The following is a 23,007-nucleotide window of genomic DNA, read 5'->3' on the forward strand; positions in this document are numbered from 1 at the left end:
TAATTTAAATAAACATAAATGCAAATTTCGCATGTGGAAAAAGGAAGTACACCCTTGGCTCTAATAGGTGGTATTGCCCCCTTTGGCAGAAACAACCTCAAGTAGGTGGTTCTTATAACTGTCTCCCAGTCTCTGACATGGACTGGGAGAAATTTTTGCCCACTCCTCCATGCAGAATTCTTTCAGCTGTGCGATGTTTGAGGGGTTTCTGGCATGCACAACTCGTTTCAAATCCCCCCCACACCATCTCGATGGGATTTAGATCCGGGCTTTGACTTGGCCATTCCAGAACCCTCCATTTCTTTCTTTTCAGCCATTCCTTGGTGGATTTACTGGTATGTTTTGGGTCATTGTCATGTTGCAAAGTCCACCTTCGGTTGAGCTTCAACTTTCCGACAGATGGCCTCACATTATCCTCAAGCACCCTCTGGTACAATGAAGAATTCATAGTGGATTCTATGATGGTGAGCTGCCCAGGCCCTGATGCAGCAAAGCTGCCCCAAACCATAATATTTCCACCACCATGCTTTTCAGTTGGTATCAGGTTCTTGTGGTCAAATGCTGTCTTTGGTTTTCGCCAAACATGTCTTCTGGTACTGTGGCCAAATCGCTCTACCTTCGACTCATCTGTCCAGAGCACATTGTTCCAGAAGTGGGAGTGGGAGATCTCGCGAGATCTTGGAGACGGCGGCAGCGATTTTCGAAGCTCCACACGGTCTCCACGTTTTTCGAAGTTAAGTCTGTTCACAATTGTATTTTGTCGAAACTGTATTTATCTTTCGGTGTGTGAAGTTATTGTGTGCAACTTTGGTTGTTTCTCGGTGTTTATCTTTCATAAATTGATCGTCTGTTTGCCGTGTCGCGAGCAAGGCCTTGTATAGTGTGCACTGTACAACCTTGAGGCTTTGTTTTTCTCTCAGTGGTCCGTCATTTGTGATCCAATAACTTTCGTTCTCTGTATTCCCAGTCTTTTCACCCATAGCCTACTTCCTTGTGTAAATCTCAACTCAAAAAAAAAAAACAAAAAAAAAAACATTTCCTTCTCTGTTCTCATTCGTTTATTCATTCTTATTCGTTCGTTCGTTCTTCGACCACGTGTTTCTCCCCCATTTCCCCAGATAGTTTTCACTCATTAACCTTCAATGTTTACACTTTCCCCTCAAGTTATGTATTCCGTCATATTTTATAACACCTTTTTCTTCTTCTTCTTTAAAAGGCTGCTTTCGACTTGCTCACCAAATCAATTCATCCCAAAAAAAATATCCATCTCCTATAGTGCCTTTTTTCTACATTCCCTAAACTCTCCTGCACTCCATCCTCCATCCAGCGTCCTTAACCGTATTTTTAACTCGAAGGTCACAAGAAACTCATTTTGCAATAAATGTTCGTTTCCCATAAATCATACACTTTCAAAAATCCAATCTCACCCCTCCCCTCCAAATCTTCCCCATAACTCCTCCCCTCCAAATCTTCCCCATCACCCCTCCCCTCCAAATCTTCCCCATCACCCATCCCTTTCAAATCTCCCCCCTTGCCCCCTCCCTCCTAAACTACCCCCTCACCCCTCCCCGCCAAGACGCCCCCTCGCCCCTCCCCTCCTAGACTCCTGCCTCACCCCTCCCCTCCAAATCTCCCCCATATCCCATCCCTTTCAAATCCCTCCCCTTGTCCCTTCCCTCCCAAACTCCCTCCTCACCCCTCCCCTTCAAATCTCCCCACCCTCATTGCTTCTCAATTTCCCCCCTCTCACTCCCCCTCCTCAAAGCGTCCTCCCCGCTTCTTCCCCCTTCAAACTCTCACCTCCATCTCCCCCAACCTTCTGCCTCGCTCTTCCCCCTCCTCAAATAACACCTCATTGTGGCTCACCCAATCACTATCAAACCTTTTGTCCGCCCCATCCTTCCCTTTCTCCGAGCTATTCTGAAATCTCTGACACACCTTCAACAGCTCTCCCTACCTCTTCCACCTCTTCCACATATTACCCTACCCCTCCTCCCCCTGTTCTGTATCTGATGCTCCCCCTTCCTCTTCATTAACGGTATGGACCTCAAACATCCGGGGCCTTCGTTCAAACTTAACTGATCTCTCCATACAGGTTGCTTCTGTCAAACCAGACGTGATCTGCTTAACAGAAACTTTCCTCCTTTATGATGTCTCTGATTCCATAGTATCTCTCCCGGGCTACTCCCTCCTCCGGTATGATAGACCTGAGCCTCGTCCTGGAGGCGGGGTTGCTATCTTTATCAAAAACTCTCTTCCTCACTCGCCCTGCACTGCACTCTCTCCACCTCACCCCCAGGAATACCTCTGGCTACGGCTTCCCCTTCGCTCCCACCTCTTGTTCATATGTGTGTTGTACCGTCCACCAAACAGTGATGACTCCATCTACATCTCGCTGTCTGATGATATGGACCAACTTCTATCTACTCATCCCAACTCTCTCTTCCTCATATGTGGTTATTTCAACTGTCATCATGCCAGTTGGCTGGGTGTGGGTACCTCTCTCACCAGCCATGGCTCCTCAGCAAAGGACTTCTGCGACTCACTGGGACTGACACAATCTGTCAATTTCCCGACCCGGATCTCAGTCAACGGAACATCTTCTCTTCTGGACTTGGTTATGACTAACTTCCCTGAAAATGTCTGCTGCTCTTCTTCTGCTCCGATCGGATCATCTGATCATGTCCTTGTTAAAGTGGACATCTCTCTGACCATCCTCAGGGAGCCTGCTCAGCGTCGACGAGTCTGGCATTTCACTCAGGCCAACTGGCACGGTCTTCAAGCAGCCATCAATCATCTGGACTGGTCTCCCATCTCTACCACCTCCGACATCAACTCATCCTGGGAATTCTTCCAAAGTAAATTGCTCTCTCTCATGCACAGATTTATCCCATCTCGTCTTCAGTTGTCATACCCCTCCTCCCGTCCATGGTACACGGAATCTTGTGGTGAGGCTGTTGCCCAGAAACAACTTGCCTTCGTCTCCTGGAAAGCAAATCCAACGGAAGGAAATCTCATTTCCTTTCACAAAGCCCGAAACAAGTGTGTGTCCACCCTCAGGAGAGCCAGGAAACAATATCTCTCCGTTCTCAAGACCGAACTCTCTTATCTGTCTCCCTCTTCCAAATCCTGGTGGCGTCTGGTCAAATCCGTTTCTGGTGTTTGTTCCCCCTCCATCCCCTCCCTTACCTCAAACGGCTACACAGCTGACTCCGCACGTGAAAAAGCTGAATGCCTCAACTCTGTGTTTGCCTCTAAATCTTGTGTCCCAAACCCATCCCTCTCTGTACCCACCATACCCAGTCGTACCCTGCTGCTCCTGGACTCCGTGTCCTTTCCTCCTGACAAGGTGGAAAAGTTTCTGTCAACCCTCGACTCTGATTCTGCAACTGGACCCGACGGCATCAGCCCACGGGTCCTAAAATCCTGCTCTGCTGCTCTATCTCACCCTCTCTCTGTTCTCTTCACCCTCTCTTTTGCTCAAGGTCAACTGCCATCTGCTTGGAAATCAGCCAACATCACCGCTTTGCACAAAAAAGGTGCAAAAACAGATCCTAGCAACTACAGACCAATCAGCCTTCTCCCAATTATCAGCAAAGTCATGGAATCCATCATTGCTTCTGATATGAAATCTTTCCTCTTCTCCAATGGCTTGATCTCTGATCATCAATTTGGTTTCAGACCAGGTCACTCTACTCTGGACATGCTGCTTCTGCTGTCTCAACAATGGATGGAGGTCCTCAATGCCAAACAGGAAATTAGAGCTGTCTCCCTCGACATATCACGTGCCTTCGACACGGTCTGGCACCCCGCTCTGCTCACCAAACTCTCCTCCTTTGGTATCCATGGAAATCTCCACGCATGGCTGGCGGACTTCCTCTCTAGTCGTCGTCAACGTGTGGCCCTGAATGGGTTTCTCTCATCTCCTCTTCCTGTTCAGGCTGGAGTTCCCCAAGGCAGTGTTCTGGGCCCCGTGCTTTTTCTGGTCTTCATCAATGATCTCTCTGACTCTCTCGAAAATCCTCTCTATCTCTTTGCTGATGACTCCACTCTCTGCCGCTCCATTCCTCTTCCCTCAGATCGGCAGTCTGCTGCCTCCTCACTCTCTGAAGACCTGGACAAAATCACAGACTGGTCAAACAAGTGGAACATGTCTTTCAATCCTGACAAATCTCACACTCTTACTATGTCTCTCCGAAAAGATCGACTGGACAACCCTCCCATCTACTTTCTCAACAATCCTCTCCAAGAAGTTCTGTCGCTCAAGATTTTGGGTCTCACTATCTGCCATGATCTTTCTTGGGAAAACCACATTTCCAAGCTGGCCTCCAAAGCCAGTCGCCGACTGGGCATCCTCCGTCGTGCGAAGTCCTTCCTCGGCACACCTGAGCTCCTCACCACATACAAGGCTTTCATCCGCAGCTCAATGGAATACTGTTCTCCCCTATGGGCCGGTGCTCCTGCCTCACACCTAGCTCGGCTTCACGCTGTTGAAACCAAAGCTTTCAGAATTATTGGAATCTCCCGCGATGAAGCTATCTCTGAGGGCCTTTCACTCACTCACCACAGGCAGGTAGGTGGTCTTTCTGTCTTCTACCGACTCCTCTCCGGCCTTGCACCCCCAGCTCTCTCTGTGCTCTGTCCCCCAAATATTCCTACAGGTCGCACAAGATCTGCCAGCAACCCTCTGATGGTTAAACTGCCGAAATCTCGGCTCTCCGCTCACCTTCACTCTTTCATTCCTCTTTTCTCCCGCCTCTGGAACAAACTCCCTCACTCCCTTCAATCCCACTCTTCCCTCCAGGTCTTTAAAACAGCTGTTCACCACCATCTCTTATCTTCCCCCATCCAAAACCTTGATCTTTTCTACCCCCGCTAATTCACCCCAGATCCACCTTGTTTGAAATTCCAACTTCTTTCCTGGAAGTCCTGGCAGCGTCCATATGTTTTATACCTCTCCCACTGCCCCCTTCCCCCCCCCCCCCCCCAAAGCCCTCGCCCTCTCTCAGATCTCTCGATGTCTCCATGTCTCTCGGTCCCTGCTCTCAAATGTTGTGTTTGTGTGCTTCCACCTCTCTCCCCATCTTGTCTACCGCTCCCTATGTTATATGTTTTATGTGTCGGTTTGTCTTTCTGTGTAATTAATGTTCGCTCTTTCACGATCTTTCGATCTTGTATACAAAAAAAAAAAAAAAAAGAAAAAAAAAAAAGTGCTGGTCTTTGCCAAGGTGTTCATTGGCAAACTTTAGTCTTGCCCTGATGTTCTTTCTGGACAGCAAAGGTTTCCTCCTGGCACACCTCCCATGTAGATCAAATTTGTGCAGCCTCTTTCTCATGGTAGACTCGTGCACTTTGACATCAACAGTGGCAAGAGCTACCTGTAGGTCCCATGATGACATTCTGGGATTCTTGGAGACTTCTTTCAGCATCTTGCGGTCTGCTCTCGGGCTGAACTTGCTGGGGCGGCCTGACCTGAACAAGTTGGCAGTTGTTTGGAATCTTCTCCACTTGTAGATGATCTTCCGGACAGTCGAATGATTGATTTCAAATTGTTTGGAGATCTTTTTAAATCCCTTCACAGACTCGTAGGCATCTATAACCTTCTTTCTGAAGGCCTCAGATGGCTCTTTTGATTGAGGCATGGTGACGCCGCACACTTCCAACAACAAAGAGCAAACCAAACGAAATGTCTGAGGTTTAAGTAAGACAGGTTCCTCCAAGATCTTCTCCAACGATGTTCTAATCATATGCACCTGAGCTGGTGCACCTGATTCTAATTTTAGGTATTTGAAGTAGTGATAAATGTAGGGGTGTACTTACTTTTTCCACATGCGAAATTTACATTAATGTTTCTTTAAATTATACGATGGACTACAAAATGTAAATGTTTCATGATGTTTGTTGTATTATATCACCATTATCTCATCTGTCAATATTGTTGAAATGAAGATCAAATGGCTGTATGTTGAAATATGTTGAAAAAGTCAAAACTTTACATGGGGTGTACTTACTTTTTCACGTGACTGTATATATATATATATACTAGCTGAGGTACCCGGCTTCGCCTGGGTTGAATAAGAATTAGACAAATATATGATGAAAAGAACATGTATATTTTAGAGCAATATCACAGTACATTGCCTACATGACGTTTTGTCAATTTTCAATTTCTCAAAACCTCTTGGTATACATTTCTGGTTAACTTTGGGGTTTCCTGGGAAAGGGATTCCTGCGACAAAGTTGTTATCGCTGTGACAGATAAACCTGCCTGACAGGTTTTGCGGTCGATTCCGAAGAGAATCACAAGAGTGCCGTTACGTCTCGAGAACGGACCGTTGGCCGTTTTGTCTCGCGCCTGATTTCGCATCGCTCCAGGTTCTTCACCTCGCTTCAACCATTTTCACAACCATCCAGACGTTAATCTGGTGTGTGTGTGTAACGTGGATTTTGAGTGGGAATTTGCGGTTCGTCGATTGGGAGCCGTTGAACGTCCATACCCGAAGGTGTGATTTCTCATCCGCCTCTTGAGGACACTTTTGCCTATCTTTGGCAGTGTGACTGTCAACTGAGCGGGATTCTGGTCTCGATACAACATCGTTCGGACGATCGCTTCAACATCACCCGTCCCACAATACCCGACCTGTCCCACAGTACCCGAGCCGTCCCACAACACCCGACCCGTCCCACAGTACCCGACCCGTCCCACAGTACCCGACCCGTCCCACAGTACCCGACCCGTCCCACAGTACCCGACCCGTCCCACAGTACCCGACCCGTCCCACAACACCCGACCCGTCCCACAACACCCGACCCGTCCCACAACACCCGACCCGTCCCACAACACCCGACCCGTCCCACAACACCCGACCCGTCCCACAACACCCGACCCGTCCCACAACACCCGACCCGTCCCACAACACCCGACCCGTCCCACAACACCCGACCCGTCCCACAACACCCGACCCGTCCCACAGTACCCGACCCGTCCCACAGTACCCGACCCGTCCCACAGTACCCGACCCGTCCCACAGTACCCGACCCGTCCCACAACACCCGACCAGTTCCACAACACCCGACCCGTCCCACAACACCCGACCCGTCCCACAACACCCGACCAGTCCCACAACACCCGACCAGTCCCACAACACCCGACCAGTCCCACAACACCCGACCCGTCCCACAACACCCGACCCGTCCCACAACACCCGACCCGTCCCACAACACCCGACCCGTCCCACAACACCCGACCCGTCCCACAACACCCGACCCGTCCCACAACACCCGACCCGTCCCACAACACCCGACCCGTCCCACAACGATTGAAATGGCAGAATTTGCAGCATTTGCAGAATTTGAAGTCAGCTCTGACTGGAGCTAAAAAGCTTTGGACTCTCACAATCGGCAAAGCCAGAGGAGCCCAGGGCCTGGAAGCAGGATGAGGGTCGGGTCGGAGGGTACGTTCGTCATTACCGTGTCTGGGTGAGAAGGACTTGCACGGATATGGGTTTGGGAGATTGTGGCTTGGGTCAGATTCCCAGAAGGAATTTGTAGCAATGCCGTTAACCACGATGCCGTTAACCACGATGCCGTTAACCATGATGCCGTTAACCACGATGCCGTTAACCACGATGCCGTCCATGGGCATTTCCACTGTGAACACAAACGTGCATTTCCTGGGTTTCACCTGCGCTCCTGCAGCGCCGCACTCTTCCGCATTTGGGGAAGGTCGAGATTAAATCGACCGTCGTTGGTTAACCAAAAAAATATTTCCAACAGTTGAAATAATTATTGTTTCCAACAGTTGGAATTTAATGAAATTTGAATTCGAATAAAATCTCAACTAAAAAAACAACTGTTTATTCGTTCTTGGCACGAAAAAATGGCGCTCATTTTGTCATTATGTGCGACTTTACGTCACTCCTACGGACATGTAAACATTTGTTTTCCTTAAAGATATATTTAAAATAAATAAAATAGTACATAAATTAACAATAAAAGAAGCTAAAAAACAATTTAAAATACAATAAAAAGCACATTAAAAATATATAAATATGTACGTACAGTATACTGTATGTACGCGCAACCGCTGCTTCGCATTCACAACAGAGGCGACGTACAGTATTCCTTTACTCTGTGTTAGCCATGGGTCCGAAGAAGGATAATGCTAGTGTTTCCAAGCGTAATGTGGTTACGATGGACGATAAGGTAAATCTGATTAAAAGGTATGGAAAAGGTGGAAAAGTGTCGGTGATGGCGCATAGACCTCATCGCGAATCGGAACCGCAATGCATCATGGGATCGGAAAGGGGCAATAGCGCCGCCACAAACTACACCACGGAATTGCAGCTGGCGCGGTTTTTTAAACCATTGATATTAAAATAAAAAGTCGCCTATAACCACCGGGATTTTATGCTGATTCCGAATCTGTGTCTAAAACTTTTCTCCGATGTGTAGTTCTTGAGTTATAAGCGGACATCAAGACAGACAGACACTCCTCCTTTATATATAGAGATTGTTGCGGTTTTGTAAATAAAGGCAACCCCCCATAGTTAGTTACACCACAACACGTAGCCTCGCTTAATTAGTTATTTCTTATTAAATGTGAAGTATAGTCTCCTTCCCAGTGTTAGTATGCGTTGAGGCAGGTAGAGTAATGGTAGGCCTCATTGCAGCCTGAAATGCCCTGTCATGGGCCTAGGACAAGCCTTGCAGGCCCGAGGGAGGAGCTGGAGGGCGTGGCCGGTAAGCAGCGAACAGCCAATGGGAGCTAGAGGGAATAGCCAATAGTTTACAGCCAATAGAGGCTGAAGGGAGTGGCCGAGGGTGACCAATAAGGGGCTGTCACGACACGTGACCCCAGGCGGCCAATGGAGGCCCGTGGAACATTTGAGGAGGGCTCCAGGGGGGCTATAAAACCCGGCCCGGACCCCCGTTCTCGCTCTCTCTGCCGCGTCGCTCTCCCTTCCTGGACTTCCTGAATATATGTGCACTTTTGCCTCGCTGACCTTGAGATACGCTCCTCGGATTCCTGCTGCGTGCACGACTGATCGGCGCCCCTGCCGCAAACATCCTTGGGGGTATCCACCAAACGAGCCCGTCCAGGCGAACTGCACCAAGCGGCCGCGCTTTGTGCGCATTCCCCTTTTCCTCCCCTTCCCCGAACGAGTCTGAGGGCCCTTGTCTGGGAAAGTAAGTAAGGCCGTTAAGATTCTTCGCTGTGTCCCTTTTCTATGAATACTGTACATTTGTGAATAAATCCTGTGGTTCGTTTCCAACCTGGCCGTCATCGTCCTTTCCCCATTGACCTAGCATTGCACGAATTAAAACCGCTCGATCGGGTTCCATAGTGTTAACGGCACGAGTTACGCGACGCACAACCGCTCGGGCGTTAAATACCAGCGTGACTCGTGCGAGGTTCAGCCCCTGTTCTCACGGCTGCGTGTGTTGGAGGTACTCGGGTCATGACCGTTAACCCTTCCGCGCGTAGCTGCAGGCTCGGTGGCTGGAATTGCTTCGCAATCCGTCCCCCACGAGTGTAGTGTGGGTGGCGGCCTGATGGACTCGAGCTCGAGGGGGAGCAGGGCTTAACCCCCCCCCCCCCCCCAGTACGTCGACGACCTCGAGATCCGCAATGTGTGTGTGTGTGTATGTGTGTGTGTGTGTGTGTGTGTGTGTGTGTGTGTGTGTGTGTGTGTAATGCCTGGGCGATGATGGAAAAGCATATATCATGATAATGGACCTCATTATCACGACTATAGCACTGTGGTTTTGGCAATTCTGCTGTACCGAGTTAAAAGCTGTCAGTCGGCCATCTTTGGTCAGATGACGAAACAAAATTAAATCTGCATATGCACACTCATGTATTGTCTTTTTGCCAAGTTTGAAGAAAATCAGTCCATGCATGTCTGAGAAATGGATGGGGACACATTTAAGTAACAAGATGGCCGCCAGTCGGCCATCTTGGATCTGATCTCGAAAAAAATTACGTGCATATGTAAAGTACCATTCATTATATGTGTGCCAAGTTTGAACAGCATCGGCAAATGCATGTCCGAGAAATGGTTGAGGACGCACGAGACCAAATCAATCAGCCCCTATTTCAGACCAAGTCCAATGGGGACTAATAACGTAATTAGTGCCTTGAGAACCATGTGGTATACAATAACAATCCACTTAAAAACAAACTGAATAGCCATCGAGTTACCTGTGTTCGTGCTCTATTTCATAATCCTGTTGCAATTTGTTTTAAGTCAAACCTCATTTTGTCTGGACCAGAATGCTTTGCTCCTTTGCTGAGTGACTGGACGAGCAGTTTGCAAAGTGGTTAATATGGATTATCTGACTTGGCAAGCGATAGCAAACTGATTGCCAATGGAACACACCAAGCAATCAGCTTGCTAATGGAACACACCAAGCAAGTGGCTTGCTAATGGAACACCATTTGTGAAGAAAGTCATATATGACTATCTTCACTCTTCGGGCATTTAAAATTACGGTTTGATGTTGAACTTCCCGAGCTGACAGGATGGCCTTGAGGTACGCACACTTGCCTCTAAGCTGTCTCACCTCGGTTTGAATCCCGACCCAGCTACAAACTCTCATCCCGTTATTTCACAGGCAAGGTGATTCATCAATGTGTGCTGTCCCTCGGATGGATGATAAACTGGGTGTTTAGTCAGCTGGAATTCGTATGTGGACGTTAAAGATCCCATGATGTCCCTGGCAAAGAGTAGGCGAGTATGGCGGCACCATGGCCAAATTCCAAATTCCTGCCCCAACTAGGCGAATGTCAGGCCTGGCCAGCTGGTTACCTGAGTGACTTGAGCCAAGCTTCCGCCTCCCCGGCCGACCACACAAGGTGGGATAATAATGGTCGGTAAAGAACAGCAACTTTGATGTTGAACTTTGCGAATAATAAATCCCAAGCAATCCCATGGTGTGTCAAAAATGCAATAAACAAATAAATGAAGGAAACACGACAATGCCGGTTCCTGATCGATCGGTCCAACGAGAACGACGAGGAGAGAAGAATGAGACTTCCTGTTTGTCCTTGTCCTCAATGTCAAAACTCTGCACACCGTGTATGCTCACCTTCTCCATCTTTGACATGATTTTGCTTCGAGTGCTTAACTTCACGCACAGACAAAGCGAACTCAAACCAATTGATCGGTGATTGACACCGGCGGGCGGCGGCACTTTCAGCGCCTTGATTAATTGGTTGTTTGTTTGAATGTTTATTGAAATACCATTTACATTACATCTTGGAGAATATACATTCCATATTATATCACCTTCTTTATTTTATGGAGCAGCATTTAATACGGGTATATCTTTTGAGAGAAACTAAACACACTAACTGCTAAAAAGTCAATACACCATCAATATCCGGGTTCAAGGCGCATTTTACCGACTGCACATGTGCAGCAGCTATTGTGATAATTACCGATAGTGAATGTAAAGCACGATTATCGCCCAGCACTAAAATGTATGTATATTGTTACGTTTATGTTACGTTACGTTATGCACAGCTGTAAGGACGAAGGATGGGAACAGTGGTGAGTTTGAGGTGAAGGTGGGAGTGAATCAGGGGACAATACTAAGTCCACTACTATTTGTAGCTGTGATGGTGCTGGCTCGGAATGTAAAGGAGGGTTTACCGTGGGAGTTGTTGTGTGCAGATGATCTGGTGTTGATTGCGGAAAGTATGGATGGACTGAAGGAGAAGATGAACAAGTGGAAGGAATGTATGGAGACAAAAGGTCTGAAGGTGAATATCGGAAAAACGAAGGTGATGGCAAGTGGTAAAGCATGTGGTGAGGTGGAAAGAACTGGGAAGTTGCCGTGTGCAGGAAGGGTGTCAGAGTGAACTCCATTCAATGTACAATGTGCGCTGAGTGGGTTCATCAAAAATGTAGTGGTCTGAGAAGGTCATTAACCAGTGTGGCAGCTACATTCAAGTGTAAGGTGTGCACAGAGGGAGCTGCAGATGGAGGAAATGTTGAGTTGGATCTTGGAGACGGCATGAAGCTGGAAGGTGTGAAAACATTTTGTTACCTAGGAGACATGCTGAATGGAGGTGGATCAGACTCGGCAACGGTTGCTAGAGTGAGATGTGCATGGAAGAAGTTTCGGGAACTGAGTGGCGTGCTGACGAGGAGGCGAGTGTCGTTGAAGCTGAAGGGAAAGGTGTATGTGGCATGTGTGAGAAGTATTATGATTTATGGGAGCGAGACATGGGTAATGAACGTAGAGCAACAACGAAGGCTGGAAAGGGTGGAAATGCGAATGGTTCGGTGGATGTGTGGAGTATCGTTGAGAGAGAGGAAGACAAATGGCGAAAGATGATGGGAATGGAGCCTGTGATGGATGCCGTGAAGAGAAACAGGTTGAGATGGACCAAACAGGTTGAGAAATGTGCAAGTCATGTGTTGAGGAAGGATGAAAGTGACTGGTTGAGAAGAGTGATGGAAATGAATGTAGAAGGCAGTCGAGGACGGGGAAGACCGAGAAAGACTTGGCTAAAGGTGGTGGAAGAAGAAACGCGGGCATGGGGGTTAACAAGGGGAGATGTAGAAAATAGGGCAAAATGGAGAAGATTGTCATGGGGCCCGCAAGGCTAACCCCCGCTCTCGCAGGGAAAATGGCCTCAAAATGCCTGTTGTTGTTGTTTGTTGTTGTGATATCATAAAATTATATAATGTTGTAAAAAAACATCAAATGTTATTGCTCTTATGAGTTTCTGGTCTGTTTTGGGCTTTTCACCAAACGCACTTCAATAGTGAATGGTCACGTATCCCTCACATAATGCTGCCGAATCATATTGGTCTTAAAGAGCCACTTTATGATAGTCATGTGAAGGATGTTTGAATGAAGAGACTAACAAGTTAATGCATTCCATATTGCAATTAGAAGTAGTAAATACCGAGTTGGAAATAGTTGTTTTTTTTCCAAATATATATTGTGACCGGTGACGTGTCGCATGTCTACAAGAGCTCCGCCTGATTGTTGTTGCTGTTGTGATTCGTGTTGGGTCGATTTTTGAAATGTGCACCCATTGGTCGGATGTACAGGGAGCAGTGTATTGTACACCACCCACATTTGTCGATTGACTCCACCTACCATGGCACCCAGACAAAATAATATGGCCACCATCTTAGTTTGCTGGTGGGCTTAAGACATCAGGCCTGTAGGCCTCTGCTGATTATACACTGCTTGGGTTTGTTGCTCTCGATTTCAATTAGCTTTGTTTTGTTTGAGTGTCATGATGAGGGACCCTGAAAAATCTAATCATATGCCGAATAAAATATTATTGGTCGGTTTAATAAAGCCCATCAACATGCACGGTACGCACCTCCCTAAAAATTTTTGCGTCATGTAATTTTTAAATGACTCCATACGAGGGTTAAACAATCGGTGACCATGTGACAAATTGGCTCGTTCTGATATAACCATGGAGGAAGGTGACATGGATGGGAGGTGTTGAGTTAATTTTTTTGATAGAGCATTAAGTGCGTTTCCCAATCATGCTGTTCATCTTTTAAGAGTGCTTTAAATGTGCATTTCCCAAATGGCCTGTTACTTGAATTTGTCACAGGTTGTCACCACAGTGTGGTCATTCTTGCTAAAACTCAGAAAATGTTTACCTTAAATACTTCCTTGGCAACCTCGCGCTCTTCATGAAGATGTGCCACTTCCTCCTCCAGTCCAATACACTGCTCCCTGTACTTGCTTGCCAACTCACGGGCCTGCGCCAAGTTACACTTGACTTGCTGTGAACACATACATCACAACTTGTAATAGTGTAAGCAAATATGGACATCCAATTAGGTCCAAAAGTTTTTAATCAAACATTTCTTCCTCCAGGGAAAGTTAAAACAAAAAAGAAGCAGAGGAAAAAAAGTCTTGTATACATGATCGAGGCTTGTGGAAGGGTTTGAGCAGAAAGGAAGGGAACACAATAACAGAATAAATGTGAGAGTCAGAGTAAGATCTTGGGGAGGGGGATAAGGCCACATGTGGGGTGAACAAGCTGCACACAAACTGAATGAAACAAAGTTACAAGAGGAAGGGGAAAGCATGGATGAAACAGAAAAGGAACAAACCAACCAAGTAACAAATAAAAAGGGATTGATTTATAAAGTTGATTCCAACCTCTGTTTTAGTTTGTAAGCAAGATGATGCTCCATTCGCAATTTGTATTTATTTCAAACTGATACAATCAAACACAACACCAAATACTGCATTCGATTCATCAGAAGGAACCGGAATAAGTAATGAGCAAAGATGGAGTAATCAGGAGGAACCTGGATAGGAATCGCGTTTCAGCTGCTACTCCACAACTCTCAAACACATCCAGACGCAGCCAAGTGAACCTTTTGAAAAAATTCTGCAATAATTGACTACTCAGACAGATGGACAAAGAAGAGAAATAAAGAGTAAAATAGATAAAAGAAAAAGCAAGAATTAGAATGAATAAAGAGAAATGTAAAAAAAAAGAAGTATAAAGAAGCTTGGAAGGAAGAAGCAACAAAGACTTTTGGAAGAACCTGGAGAGATAGATTTCAGCAGTTACTCCTCGGACTCAAACACAGCAGCAGATACAAGCTAGCAGAGGTCCGTCAGTGGAGAAACACACAACACACAGCATCAGGAACAGGTACAGGTACAAACATAGTCACGTGAAAAAGTAAGTACACCCCATGTAAAGTTTTGACTTTTTCAACATATTTCAACATACAGCGATTTGATCTTCATTCCAACAATATTGACAGATAAAGGTGATATAATATAACAAATATCATGAAACATTTACATTTTGTAGTCCATTGTATAATTTAAATAAACATAAATGCAAATTTCGCATGTGGAAAAAGTAAGTACACCCTTGGCTCTAATAGGTGGTATTGCCCCCTTTGACAGAAACAACCTCAAGTTGGCGTTTCTTATAACTGTCTACCAGTCTCTGACATCGACTGGGAGAAATTTTTGCCCACTCCTCCATGCAGAATTCTTTCAGTTGTGTGATGTTTGAGGGGTTTCTTGCATGCACAGCTCATTTCAAATCCCCCCACAACATCTCGATGGGATTTAGATCCGGGCTTTGACTTGGCCATTCCAGAACCCTCCATTTCTTTCTTTTCAGCCATTCCTTGGTGGATTTACTGGTATGTTTAGGGTCATTGTCATGTTGCAAGGTCCACCTTCAGTTGAGCTTCAACTTTCCGACAGATGGCCTCACATTATCCTCAAGCACCCTCTGGTACAATGAAGAATTCATCGTGGATTCTATGATGGTGAGCTGCCCAGGCCCTGATGCAGCAAAGCTGCCCCAAACCATAATATTTCCACCACCATGCTTTACAGTTGGTATCAGGTTCTTCTGGTCAAATGCTGTCTTTGGTTTTCGCCAAACATGTCTTCTGGTACTGTGGCCAAATAGCTCAACCTTTGACTCATCTGTCCAGAGCACATTGCTCCAGAAGTGCTGGTCTTTGCCTAGGTGTTCATTGGCAAACTTTAGTCTTGCCCTGATGTACTTTCTGGACAACAAACGTTTCCTCCTGGCACACCTCCCAGGTAGATCAAATTTGTGCACCCTCTTTCTAATGGTAGACTCGTGCACTTTGACATCAACAGTGGCAAGAGCTACCTGTGGCAAGAGCTACATGTAAGTCCCGTGATGACATTCTGGGGTTCTTAGAGACTTCTTTCAGCATCTTGCGGTCTGGTCTCGGGCTGAACTTGCTGGGGCGGCCTGGTCTGAACAAGTTGGCAGTTGTTTGGAATCTTCTCCACTTGTAGATGATCTTCCGGACAGTCGAATGATTGATTTCAAATTGTTTGGAGATCTTTTTAAATCTCTTCTCAGACTCGTAGGCATCTATAACCTTCTTTCTGAAGGCCTCAGAGAGCTCTTTTGATCTAAGCATGGTGACGCCGCACACTTCAACAACAAAGAGAAAACCAAACTAAATGTCTGAGGTTTAAATAAAACAGGTTCCTCCAAGATCCTACCCAAAGAAGTTCTAATCATTTGCACCTGAGCTGGTGCACCTGATTCAAATTTTAGGTATTTGAAGTAGTGATAAATGTAGGGTGTACTTACTTTTTCCACATGCGGAATTTGCATTTATGTTTATTTAAATTATACAATGGACTACAAAATGTAAATGTTTCATGATATTTGTTATATTATATCACCTTTATCTGTCAATATTGTTGAAATGAAGATCAAATAGCTGTATGTTGAAATATGTTGAAAAAGTCAAAACTTTAAATGGGGTGTACTTACTTTTTAACGTGACTGTAAATCAAATGGAAGACTAAATATTGCATTGGAGTCATCAGAGGGAACCCGAAAAAGTTAAGAGCTGTTCAAGATAGCTGTTCACCACACTCAGATTGTTGCCAATCGAAAACCATGATTGTTTATATCCTTGTTAGTACACCCAAATCCCTCCTCCTCCAATTTTACCGTTTTCCCTCCATGGAGTTTCCTTCTGTGTCCATCTTGTCCATGCATGTTTTGCATCCTGTTTTTGTCTGTTCCATCCTGATCCATTCAATGTAAGAGCTCTTCCAAGAGCCTCAACTATGTCTACAAAAAACCCCCCCAAAAAACAAAGAGCCATAAAGAGGAACCTGTACATGATTCAGGTTTCTGCTGCTACTCCTCTACCCTCAAATCCATCCAGCTCCTCCATAAGCCTTCGTCTCATTGTGGAGCTCGCACATATACTGCTTGCAAGACAAAGTCGTAAGATTGATACAGAGGTACAAGACAGAAATGCTGCACGTGTATTGATCATTGCTCTTGATGCAGAACTGGTTGATGTCACATTGATGCTACTGCTTAAGCATTATACAGCACATACTATTCATCCACAATAGAAATAGGTCATCTATCTGGGTTGAAATAAGTTGAAATCTATCTATCCGGGTTCTTCCCAACATCTTTCTAGGGCTAGGAGCTCGGGATAGGAATTGGGGCTTGGAGTTAAGGGAAGGAGCTAAGGCTAGGAGTTAGGAATCTTTTGTAGCGGCTGCCGCTGGGTTTTCACAATCGCCTTGCACCTATCAAGGACGCGGAGCGATCACCATGCCGGGCTCGTCCAGGACGCCCGGGCAGGCCCGCGCTCAACTTGCCAGGCCTCGGTCGGGACGCCCGGGCAGGCTCGCCCTCAACTTGCCAGGCCGCAGCCAGGACGCTGGGCCACGCCCCCTGGCGCCGGGCCTGGGCAAACCCCCTGGGTTAATCGATATATATTGCTGCCCGATAAACGGGTTTTCAGAGTGCCTGAGTGTTTGATTTCATTAAAGCAACTCGGATGAATTCTAGCTTTTTGTCGCGTCCATTCTTCCGATCGACGTGGGAGCCCCAGCTCCTTCATTGGTGACCTCGACGTGATAATGAAGGAGCTGGGGCTCCCACGTCGATCGGAAGAATGGACGCGACAAAAAGCTAGAATTCATCCGAGTTGCTTTAATGAAATCAAACACTCAGGCACTCTGAAAACCCGTTTATCGGGCAGCAATATATATCGATTAACCCAGGGGGTTTGCCCAGGCCCGGCGCCAGGGGGCGTGGCCCAGCGTCCTGGCTGCGGCCTGGCAAGTTGAGGGCGAGCCTGCCCGGGCATGCCCGGGCGTCCCGACCGAGGCCTGGCAAGTTGAGCGCGGGCCTGCCCGGGCGTCCTGGACGAGCCCGGCATGGTGATCGCTCCGCGTCCTTGATAGGTGCAAGGCGATTGTGAAAACCCAGCGGCAGCCGCTACACTTTGTTCCTTTCACATTTATTTCTACTTTTTCATATTTCTCTTTATTCATTCTAATTCTTGCTTCTTCTTTATTTCTCCCTTTCTTTATCTATCGATCTGTCTCTGTCTGTCTGTCTTCGGAGAAGTGAATTCTTGCAGAATATTTTTTTTTCCTGGAAGGTTAACTTGGCTGCTCTTGGATGGGTTTGAGGGTAGAGGAGTAGCAGCTGAAACCCGAATTCTATCCAGGTTCCTCCTGATGACTCAATCTTTGCTCTTTACTTCTTCTGGTTCATCCTGACGACTCCATCTTTGCTTTTTACCTTTTTTTTTTTTGGTTCCTTCTGATGACTCCAATGCAAATTTGGTTTTTGTTTCATTTCAAAGTGAATGATGAAACCTCAATTTTTCGTTGAAGCCTCAAGCTGGTAGCTTCCTGGTTCAATGGTTGTCGCGATCCCACCATTTTCTGGGTACTAAGCTCTCCATGAAGGACATCCAGCTTGCTTAGGAGAGCATCTTTTTCTGAAATCCAGCAATGCTCCTGTGTACATGATTCCCGCTTTAATCGTAGGATTTCCGCATTACTCTCGTGTAGCAGTGTTTGAGTGCGCTCCAATCTGGAAAAAAAAACAACCAAATAATATGAGGCAACAAGGTCAATGATGATTTTATCATTTTCATCCTTAAACTGTCAACAAGATTGTTCAACAACGCACTTGTGCTTCATGCACCTGAGAACTCTTCAAATGGAACGTCACCCTGTATACTGGTACCAGATACATGTTAGATTTGAAAGTTGTCAAGTTAAGATATTAAGTTAATTCAAAAGTTTGCATTCTGAATGCTTGGAATTTCTTAACATCCTCACACCTTACAGTCTATGCTCTATGATGATGAAAATCAGCAAGGACATTTTGTACATCCAAAGGTAAAGATACATTTCAGTGATCATAATTTTTTTTTTACAAAAAGCAAAGAATTTTTTTAAATAAAAATAAAAAGTTTTTTAAATTTATTTATAGAAACTCAAATAAGATGTCCATTTAAAGAAATTTGGGCACGATAGTATAAGCTACTGCACAGCGGTGTCAGATACACCTATTCCGAAACAGATCACAGGTGGGCAACCTTTGACGCTGAAAATACAAGACTTAACATAGAAATTTGCATCATTGCATTCAAGCCTTCTCAGGCAGTATCAACAGGTATAACAACTATCTTAAGCTGGGAATAAACACCATGTTTGGCTCAAATTGCACCTGCACTTGATATCATCCAATGCCCAGAAAAGTAGCAGCCCACCGATACATTCTGCCTTAGGTATGTTAAATAAATAGTTCAGAAAAGAAAACGAAAGCCAACAAGGTGGCCAAGGATTTATTTATTTCAGATGGAGAAAGGAGACAAGCACAGCTTGGGAGGGCCAACCATGGGACCTTTCTCACCCATATTGCTGGTCATAAAGGAAATACAGGATCTATTGATGTATATGTACAGTGTACACCAAGTCAAGTCTGTTTTTCCGACGAGCATGTTCAAATGACTCACAAGCTTTGCTTATTGTTGTAATCACCAAAAATGTATTTCGAATAAAGACATGCCCAATGCGACCAAGAGGGCTGGCAAGATAGCCTTGAGGTACACACACTCACCTGAGATGTCTAGCCTGGTTTTCAATCTCGATTCAGCTATAAACTGTCATCCTGGGGTTGCACAGGCAGGGCCATTAATCAGTGTGCACCGTCCCCTCAGCTGGACATTATATAGATTGGGTGTCTCATCTGTCGACAATAGTTGCCGTTAAATATCCTACAGTGCCCTTTGCGAAGAGTAGGCACCCTGAACCGGCACCCTGAACGTTTATTGTACACTCAGTTGCATATCCTGTATCTGAGTTTTCATCAATGGCTGTCTGTCCATCGAGAGGTCGACGAAGACTGAGCCGATTATGACAATGATGACTTGTTTAAAGTGATGCAGAATACACACCGTCTTCTGCCGCAGATACTTCACCCAACTTGCCCTGTGCCCAATGACGAGCGATGACTGGGGGAAAGTTGTGTTGCAGTGACATGTTGTTGGCTCATGGTGAGCTCCTACGCCTTTGACAAGTTTTGTTTTTAGTCTTGCTGGGTGTGTCACACACACTCCTCACCTGGACGAGCCCAGGTGGGGGAGCCAGCTTCGTCGCCGACAACCCGACCATGAACAGGTAGTATTGGATCACATGTTTACCAGCAGCATGATAGAAATGACCCGCCATAAGTCTGAGTGGCAACCCGTCTAGGATGGAAGCCATTGCCAAAGACTGCCTCAGCAGATTCTACGGTTTGTATGAGAGCAGCCTTATGTACCTGGTGGCACAGGGAGAAAAATAATAATGATAATATATATATATTGTTACGGTTCGCGGTTAAGGATGTTGTTTGCCGAGCGAAGGCACCGCGGCCGAACAGTTGTTCCCCGACTAAACCCGATTCACCCAGACGTTGGCCGTATCGTGCCACAGCTACTCAATAGGGAAAAGACTAAGACGACGGATGTGAAGAAAAGGGAGACGAAGGCAAAGAAAGGTTTGGAAATACGATTACTATTTATTACTATATACAGGCTCAAAATAACCAAGGAGAAGGAAAGATAAGAAAATAATATACAGAAGCTTTTTAGAGACACAGTGAATTCCTTATACAAGCTTAATTAAATACCCATGGACAGCACGAACAGAACAAACTCACGTACGCAAATGGATGGAAGGGTAGGAATCGTTTGGAGGGATGAGCAGGTGGGATCACAGGGCACAGCGAGCAGGTCCACTCCGGGCGGGAAGCGAGGAGCTGGCAGCTCCTTGTATTTAGCTTTACAGCGCACGCCGGCAGGGTCACTCGGCGGGTTGAAACGGGGCTGGTTGAAGCGGCTCTTTGTCAAAGGCTTTTCGTATCTCTCACGCAACTCCGGTGCAACTCTGAACTCTCTCCCGGTGGACTGCCAACCCTCTTACGCACCTGGACTCATCTGCCGTATCTCTCGTGTAGCTTGTCCCCGCGATCGTCGCACCCTTCTGTCATACCTTCAGCGCGGGTCTGTCACGCCCCCTTCGGTTTCGGTACCGCCCTCCTCCCCCCGTGTTCTGTTTCGTGACCTTGTATGGTAATCCCACGGGCTTGTCAACTTATTTGGGCATGGCGCCGACGGCACGCCCCTCGTGGCGAGCCACGGGCTTGTTTCCTTATTTGGGCATGGGGCTGAACAGCCCCGCCCTTCGTGGCGCGCCCTGGGCTTGCCTCTCCCTGGCGACCCCGCCCCTCCTGTTCAAACAGAGCACGGAGCACATATTCACTATCGCAGCGAAATGAGAGGGCGTGCACCCCACGCTTGTGAACTGCTTTACCTGCAGATGGAGAGTTTGGCTGGGAAATGGAAGTATTGAAGGGGATCTATTTTTAATTGATTCGGTGCAATGGAGTATTATTCTAATGGAAGACAAGTCCTTACTCTAAAACACATAATAAGATATAAGCTACTGAACAAGGGTTTTATCGGGTCCTGCAATGTGGTGTTTCATGGAATTAACTACCGGGACGCCCTTTTTACCTTTACACAACTCTGGAGGCAGGAGGGGCCATATCCAACCAATGTTACACAACAATTTACCACTACAATACACACAATCAAAAAAATGCAATCCTCATATTGTTGCGGATATGGGATTTGCATCCATCCATATCCGCTTGTAAATATTCCCCTATTTCCTCAATACTTCCCAACTATCCCCAATCCCCCATTCCCTAGTCCCTAGTCCCATTTTCTGTAAACAACACTCTGTAGACCCGACCTCCCCCTATTTCCCCCATTAAATGTCGTGCCCAGGTTCACCGCATCTCATGTAAGACAACTATAGGACATCTTGCTAGTTATTCTTAGTCTATGTCAGTTAAGGACTCGTTTCCATTAATTCTGACCCTTCGTTGCACCAGAATGTGATTGTATGGCACCGTTAGGAAGTTTAGGACCTCCCAATACCTCCCCGCAGCTCTTCCTCACAGTTCAACAACAACAACAACAACAACAACAACAACAACAACAACGAGCGCAGGAAGTGCACGTCCTCACTCCGGCTTGGTTGGTAGGGGGTGTTGGGAGGGCACCAGGCCTTCCCAACGAGCCGCCATCAAACATGTGCTCGACGGGGTTACCAAATAGGGGCTCCCTGTCAGCTCCTCGTCAAGGGCGGAGCCCGGTAACCCCCGCACCCAATGGAAGTGGCGGACCGGTCCCAGTGGGGCGGAACCAACCAGCCGAGGGCGTGTCACTCCCCGCTGAGCATGCGCAGTGAGAGGGAGGTGACGTCAGATGCGCGCTGAGCTTGAAGCAAGAAAGACGTCCCCTCCGAGCGCTGTGAGGCCTCCCCGCATCTTCTGGACCGTGCTTTATCCTGTCCCCGAGCCAAGGTGCACCTTGTGCTATCGACCTACCTGTCCCTTCCTGCCATCAATCCCTGTGTAAGTCCGCCTTGTTCCGTTTGTCTGTGGTCTGTCTGGGATAGATAAGATTGTGTCTAAGTGCCCATCTCTTCTGTGTCTTTACCTCACTGCCTTGTAATCTACCCCTTTTCTCCACCACTGTAATTATACCCTCCTCCGGAGGTCTTGAGAACTGTACCCCTTGCGTCGTTTCCTCTTTCCCAGTCGTCGTGTCCTTTCTATCATTGATTTGGCATAGCGCGATTTGGCCAACGTCTGGGTGAATCGGGTGAGTTGGGGAAGAATCGGGGGAACTGTTCGGTCGCGGTAATACCAACCGCTTGGTAAATAACATCTTTAACCGCGTCCGCAACAATATTATGGAGTCGCATAATAACTGGTATAAAACCAAAAGGTATTCAGTCACAAGTGTGTAGAAAGCTCGCTGAGTTGCCCTGATGATGCCCCAATAAGGGCGAAACCAGGTCCGCAACTGAGTTTTTCATGCACTTGTGACGGTAACTGACTAAACATCTTTATGATGTACCTTAGTGCTGCGGGATGGCTCTTCCGGAGCTTGGCGACAGGGAGGATGTACGTGGTGGTGACGTCACGGCGTTCACTCACTAGGATGGAGAACTAAATTAAATATAGTAATTTCACTATTCCCAACCGCATCCAGGTCGACTCCATGTAGTGGGTGGAAAGAAGAGGTAATGTACAGTGTGGCAGGCGGTGCTTATCGCTCCCGGTAAAGGTGCAGCAAGGGCTGTATGGGACACCTTACT

The 23,007-nt window shown here is 46.7% G+C and overlaps 1 protein-coding gene across 2 annotated transcripts in view; it reads right to left on the bottom strand.

Annotated features, from left to right (window-relative positions):
- The window catches only part of CCDC77 (coiled-coil domain containing 77), a 104,123-nt gene that overhangs the window by 22,285 nt on the left and 58,831 nt on the right, over positions 1–23,007 (bottom strand). For both annotated transcript variants that reach the window (XM_068134293.2, XM_068134302.2), the window contains 2 exons: positions 18,157–18,376; positions 13,644–13,769 (listed from right to left, as the gene is read on the bottom strand). In XM_068134293.2, coding sequence (XP_067990394.1) covers positions 13,644–13,769; positions 18,157–18,376 — 346 coding nt within the window. The remainder of the gene's footprint in view (positions 1–13,643; positions 13,770–18,156; positions 18,377–23,007) is intronic.

This window comes from Myxine glutinosa, chromosome 1 (assembly GCF_964187855.1).
Source record: "Myxine glutinosa chromosome 1, kmMyxGlut1.1, whole genome shotgun sequence".
Taxonomy (NCBI): Eukaryota; Metazoa; Chordata; class Myxini; order Myxiniformes; family Myxinidae; genus Myxine; species Myxine glutinosa.